The 6,000-nt window shown below is 56.4% G+C and overlaps 1 protein-coding gene across 3 annotated transcripts in view; it reads left to right on the forward strand.

Moving 5' to 3' along the window:
• PML (promyelocytic leukemia) overlaps positions 1–2,919 on the forward strand; it is a 40,084-nt gene extending 37,165 nt beyond the window's left edge. Inside the window, exon 9 of one of the 3 annotated variants that reach the window (XM_032865026.1) lies at positions 560–2,919. In XM_032865026.1, the coding sequence (XP_032720917.1) occupies positions 560–1,347 (788 nt within the window). In that variant the 3' untranslated portion in view covers positions 1,348–2,919. The remainder of the gene's footprint in view (positions 1–559) is intronic. The other 2 variants (XM_032865029.1, XM_032865028.1) reach the window with 2 other exon arrangements.
• The last annotated feature ends 3,081 nt before the right edge of the window (positions 2,920–6,000 follow it).

A 6,000-nucleotide genomic window follows, 5' to 3' on the forward strand; every position in this document is an offset into this window, starting at 1 on the left:
TGTGGCACAGCCCCAGTGTGGGGCCAGCCTAGCCAGGCAGAAGTAGCGTATTGCCCTAGGACAGGGAAGTCATTGGCAGACCTCACGGGGCCGTTCTCAATGGAGTAGATTGAGCCAGTGGGCCGTGTATCCTGGGGCTCTGACCGGCCAGGAGTCTCGGCTCAGTGACCAATGGGATTGGAGGCTGGGGCAGGGAGCGGAGGATACAGTGGAGACAAAGAGAGGCCCTGATGTTGGTGGGTGAGGGTAACCGAAGGCAGGCAGGAGGGACCTGGAGCTAAACTGTTTGGCAATGTCTGGGGCAGGTGGCAGGGGCAGGGGACCGCTGGTCTCCCAGCAGGTGCTGGGGGGTGTTTGGAGAGCAGCCAGCCCTCCCCTTCTGACCCTTGTCCCCATGAGAGCCAGGGCAGAGCCGTTCAGAGGCTGATGTCTGGTTCCCACCGGCAGGTCCCACGGTGGGGTCTCTGTGCGGCGGGACAGCAGCCCCAGAGGTCCCCCTGCTCCCGCCCTGTGTCCCCCATGCCTCTGGGGCCTCACCCTGCCCTTCTCTCCTGCCCAGCCCAGAAGATTAGCCAGCTGGCAGCAGTGAACCAGGAGAGTGAGTTCCGCGTGCTCATCCGGCCTGAGGCCTTCTTCGGCACCAACTCCAAGGCCGTCTCCCTGGAGGTGGGGCTGCAGCACTTCCTTGGTTTTCTGGGCACCCTGCACCGCCCCATCCTGGCCTGCTACAAGCTGTGGGGACCCGGCCTCCCCAACCTCTTCCGGGTCCTGGAGGACATGAACAGGCTATGGGAGTTTGAGGAGGTTATCTCGGGTTTCCTGGCCGCACGGCCCCTCCTCCAGGAGCTGGTGCCCGGGGCCAGCAGCTTCAAGCTCAAGAGCCTGGCTGAGACCTACCTGGCAAGAAGCATGAGCGAGCGCAGCGCCCTGGCCGCCGTGCTGGCCCTGAGGGACCTGTTCCGGCTCCTTGACATCTTCCCGAGCCCCCAGCTAGCTCAGCACGTCTACAGCTTCAGCAGCCTGCAGTGCTTCGGGTCCCTGCAGCCACTGGTGCAGGGGGCTGTCCTGTCCCGCGCCCAGGCCCGCCTCCTGGCCCTGCACAACGTGAGCTTCACTGAGCTGCTGGCTGCGCACCGCCGTGACCCCCAGCGGGGCCTGCGCCGGTACAGCTGCTACCTGAGCCCGTCTGCTGCCTCGTCGCCCCCCACCCAGGGCACCGGCCCCCTGCAGGCCCTGGGCACCTACTTCAGAAGGCTGTCCAAGGAGCCCGGCCCGGCCCGGGCAGAAGGCCTCACCGCCCCTGTCGCTGGCCGCAGCTTGGCGGGGGGTGTGTGCCAGCAGAGCTGAGAGGAGGCCCAGACTGGCTTGGGATCTCTGGGGTTAGAGGGGCATGGGGTCCCTGAACCAGCCCCCTTCCCCCTGCCCCACTGCCCATCAGTGCATTGGTGGGTCCTCTTCCCCAGCACCCAGCTGTCCTTTGCTCCGGAATCAGTTCTCTGGGACCAAATTACCCTTCTCTAAAAACCCCACAGAGAAGGTTCCGAATCCAAGCAAGTCCCAAGTCCTAACCCCCTGGGGAGCACCAGATCCCCTTTCAGGCCTTGAGAGCACCGTGGGTTGGTTCCCTCAAGACCTGGCCCCTCTTCTCCAGGAGCCAAAACGAGGGAGTAAAGAAGGCCCAGCCTCTGGGATGAGTAGCCCCCAGCCACCCAACCTGCTACTTCTGTGAGTGTCCCTGCAGCCCCTCCCTGACCCCTGGTCACTGTCCTAGGGGGCCCGCTGACAGGCCCCATAGATACTGCCCAAAACACCCCACGGGTACCCAAGTGCCTTTCAAACCAAGCTGCTGTCATGAGTTTGGGTTCTCCCACCCTTTACCCATCTGAAGGCCAGCTCTCTGGTCACTTCTTTGGGGACACAAATGCATTTTCACCTCTCATGTCTGCAGAGACAGAAGCTTCTGCCCCACACCTGTCCCTCTTCCAGGCTTGCCATGTTCCTTCTAGCCACGCAGACCTACCTCCTCACAGTCAGGTTTCACTCTTCCGTCCTCCAGCCACCAGCCCCGCTCAGCATGGCTTTCACTTTCTCTGCACTGCCCACCTCAGCCCCACCGATGACTGTCCTCTAACCGAGCGCTGCCTGCTACATAGGGGCGCACAGCGTTGGTGTCCCCTGAGAGCCTCTAGCCCAGACCTCTGGAATCAGCTTCTCTGAGGTGGGCCCTGCGGGCTGTCTTATCATGTCTTCCAGATGATTCTGAAGCCCACTAATACTTAGAACCAGTGCTCTGATAGACTGCTGCCCGAATACGCAGCAGGCTGGAATGGCAGAACCAGTCCTGGTCCTGACTGGGCAAATGGAGGGTGACCTAGGAAAAGACCCCATTCTGCGCTCCGGCATCCCCCCACCTGCTAAATGGGCTCCCATCTAGCTCTGCCATTCTGGTATTTTAGACAAGGACCGCAGCCACCAAGACAGTGGGCAGGACGGTTCTCAACTTAAACCCTAGCTCTCAGTTCCTAAGCCAAGGCCCCCAGCCTGTGGTCACATCAGAGGTCAGGAGCAGAACAGAGGCAGGTCAGGGCCTGCCCTCTAACCAGCAGAACCACTGTCCCCACACTGCTCCCCTCTCCCCTCTTCCTTGGCTCCTGCCACTGGGACACAGCCCAGGCCTCCAACATCCATTGCCTGAGCTTTCACAGGGATGAGGTCTGCGTGCCCACAGCTCAGCCCCCATCCAGCAGGTGCCCTGGAGATACCCCAAGGGATTGCATGGGAACTGGCTACCACAGTGGGAATGCCGGTCGACCAGTGAGCTCTGATGCATTTAAACTAGGATTCGGGGGCTCCTGGGTGGCTCAGTGGGTTAAGCTGCTGCCTTCGGCTCAGGTCATGGTCTCAGGGTCCTGGATCGAGTCCCGCATCGGGCTCTCTGCTCAACAGGGAGCCTGCTTCCCTCTCCCTCTCTCTCTGCCTGCCTCTCTGCCTACTTGTGATCTCTGTCAAATAAATAAATAAACCCTTTAAAAATAAATAAATAAATAAATAAATAAATAAACAAACAAACTAGGATTCGCGTTCCAAGCAAGTGCTGGCCCAGAAGCTCCTGTGGGAGCAGGCTGGTGGGGCCACAGCCTGGCTGTGGTGACCATCTCGGCACCTGCAAGGCAGCACCTGGGCCACTGCTAAGATCCTCAGCCTTCAACCTTGCCCTGACCTGGGCAGCACCCACTGGCTTTCAGCCCTTACCGTGCTTGCTACCTGCAGAGTTCTTGACCACAAGTTTTATAACAAAGGGCTGTTCTGCCCTCTCTCCATTTACACAGCCTCTAATAAAGATGTGAATGTTTGAAGTCTGATGCTCCAATCCAGTGCTGCTCAGCCCACCCCAGGAGCCACCGAGCAGCCTCTTGCCTGGGGAAGAGGGTACACTCCTGGACATAGGAGAGCTGCCCTTTGTCTCATCCTTTCAGGACTCAGCAGAGCTGAGAGCCCCTAGTTGGTCAGTGCTGAGAGCCTCACAGATGTGAATTCCCCCGTTCCAAAGGGGGAGACCCAGGGTGGGCCTGTCAAGGATCATCTCCCCAAATGAGAGCCATATGGAGGGAAAGAAGCACTAGTTTCACGAATCACCCCCTAGAGGGCGTCTGGAGCCAGAGAGGGATGTCCCTAAGAACCTCACCTCTGCCCCGTGCTGGGTAATCTTGCATCTCTGTGTGTGTCCCCAGAGTCAGAGACAGTAAAACCCCCAGCAAGGGGGAGGGGAGCCCAGGGCATTAGCCATGTGTAATTAACTATAATTAATGTGCCGCTGTCCAGGGTGTCACCGATGGAATCCACGTTAGTATGCCTGGGGATTCCCATGGCACAGGCAGTGTGGGGGAAGTGGCCTTCACCTGGCCTGAGTGAGCACCCGGTGATGTCGTTAGATTGGAGCCACCACCCCAACTCCACCTACATGCCGCAGATACCCAAATTCTTTGGGGAGTTTTCGTCTCTAAGAGCCAAATCCAAATGTGTCCTCTGTGCCTCAGAATGCTATCCCAGATTCACCCATACCAGCTAACCATGAACTTGCTGGGCTCAAAGTCAGGACACTGAGTTTCAGTCCTCACGATACAGCCTCTGACTGGTCTGGTGTGTTAAGTTCACTGATGCACAGGCTCTGACTCTGTCAAATGGGATCACGTCAATCATTTTTCCCTCACAGGCTCTTGCATGAACCAATGAAATAATGTGGAAATAGGTTTTTAATATGTGAAGAACCACACAAATATAGGATCTTATTTCACAAACAACCAAGATGACAATTTTATTTCTTCATAAGTCACAAGAAATTAATAGAGCTTAGCTTTTGGCAAGAAATATACATGGGCTTGGCTTCAGGGAATAAAAAGCAAGATCTGTAGCAGAGCAGACAATTGTGGGAGTCCAAGGGAGTCAGGGAAGAGAGCAGGGGAGTTGACCTTGGAGTGGCTGAGAAGTGGGTGGTTCTGTGTCCCCAACGCACCCAAATGGGGGGGCTTCAGCCATGCAGACCTGAAGCAGAGAGCCTTCTAGTGACAGCTCAGCTCAGCCCTGGCCATTCCTGCTTGCTCTGGTGCCTCCTTCTGAGGCCCAAGGGCTCACAGCCCCAGGAACGTTGCTCAGAAATCTGCTTTAACTCCAACCTTGCTCTTCCTTCTACCTGTACAACACCCAGCTGCTACCTGGCACCCCCTCCCCCATCCTTCCTTCTCCTCCAGTCCCCACGCGCCCCATTTCATCCTTATTCCTACCCATACCCGCCCTGACCGCTAGTCGCAACCCAGATAATTCTCCCTCTCTCAGGGTTTACCCTGCACCCTACAGCTCCCAGCAGGCCCAGCCCCTGATCCTGGATCCTCTGACTTCAGGTTTATGCCCACCCTACACCGCACGTATCCCCAGCCCCTGTGCCTATCCACCCCAGAGGGAAGGGAGCCAAGCTGGAGCTGCTCTCAGACTCGGCCAGCAGGGGGCGCTGCAGCCCCGCGTGGCCGGGCCTTAGGGCGGCTGCTCCGCTTAGATGAAGTGTGGAGGTGCATGAGGCTTAGGCTCCCATAGCGCTCCATCTTTTCCCAAGAACCTCGCACGCTGCGGGTGGTATGGGAAGTAGCCTCAGGTAGATGGTGCGTGGAGAAGCAGTTCAAAAACATTAACCCTGTTTTGTTTATTTTAACGTCTATCAGAAAAAAATATAGCCAGCTTATCAAAACGGTGATCTCTGGAATATAGTTGCTCAGAATGAGGCTAAAGTGAAATTATTTAAAGGTCTAATTTAAGGATAAATATTAGGGGTGCGCCTGGGTGGCTCAGTGGGTTAAAGCCTCTGCCTTCAGCTCAGGTCATGATACCAGGGCCTGGGATCAAACCCTGCATCTCTGCTCAGAGGTGAGACTGCTCCTACCCCCATCCCCCGCCCTCTGACTGCCTCTCTGCCTGCTTGTGATCTCTGTCTGTCAAATAAATAAATAAAATCTTTAAAAAAAATTAGGTAACCACAAACTGAGGAGGGTCACAGGTATAGCAAAACTTGTGGCTTCATGTGGGGAAATCCTGGGTTACCTACAAGTGGAATTAGGATGAGGCTTGGAGCTAAGGTCAGGGCCCAGGTCAGAACTAGGGTAAGGATGGGGTGGGGTTAGAGGTTGGGGTAAAGGGTGCCTGGGTGGCTCAATTGGTTAAGGGACTGCCTTCGGCTCAGGTTGTGATCCTGGAGTCCTGGAATGGAGCCCCGCATCAGGCTCCCTGCTTGGTGGAGTCTGCTTCTCCCTCTGACCCTACTCCCCTCATGCTTGCTCTCTCTCAAATAAATAAACAAAATCTTTAAAAGAAAAAGAAGAAGAAGAAGAAGAAGAAGACGAAGAAGCAGCAACTGGAGTAAAGCCTCGGGTTAGGATTTGGGGCTATATCAAATTTAGGGGCACATTTGGTGATGAAGTTTAGCAACAGAGTTAAGAATCAAAAGGAAGGGGC

The sequence above is a fragment of the Lontra canadensis genome, unplaced genomic scaffold (assembly GCF_010015895.1).
Source record: "Lontra canadensis isolate GAN:19392208 unplaced genomic scaffold, GSC_riverotter_1.0 scaffold28, whole genome shotgun sequence".
Lineage (NCBI taxonomy): Eukaryota > Metazoa > Chordata > Mammalia > Carnivora > Mustelidae > Lontra > Lontra canadensis.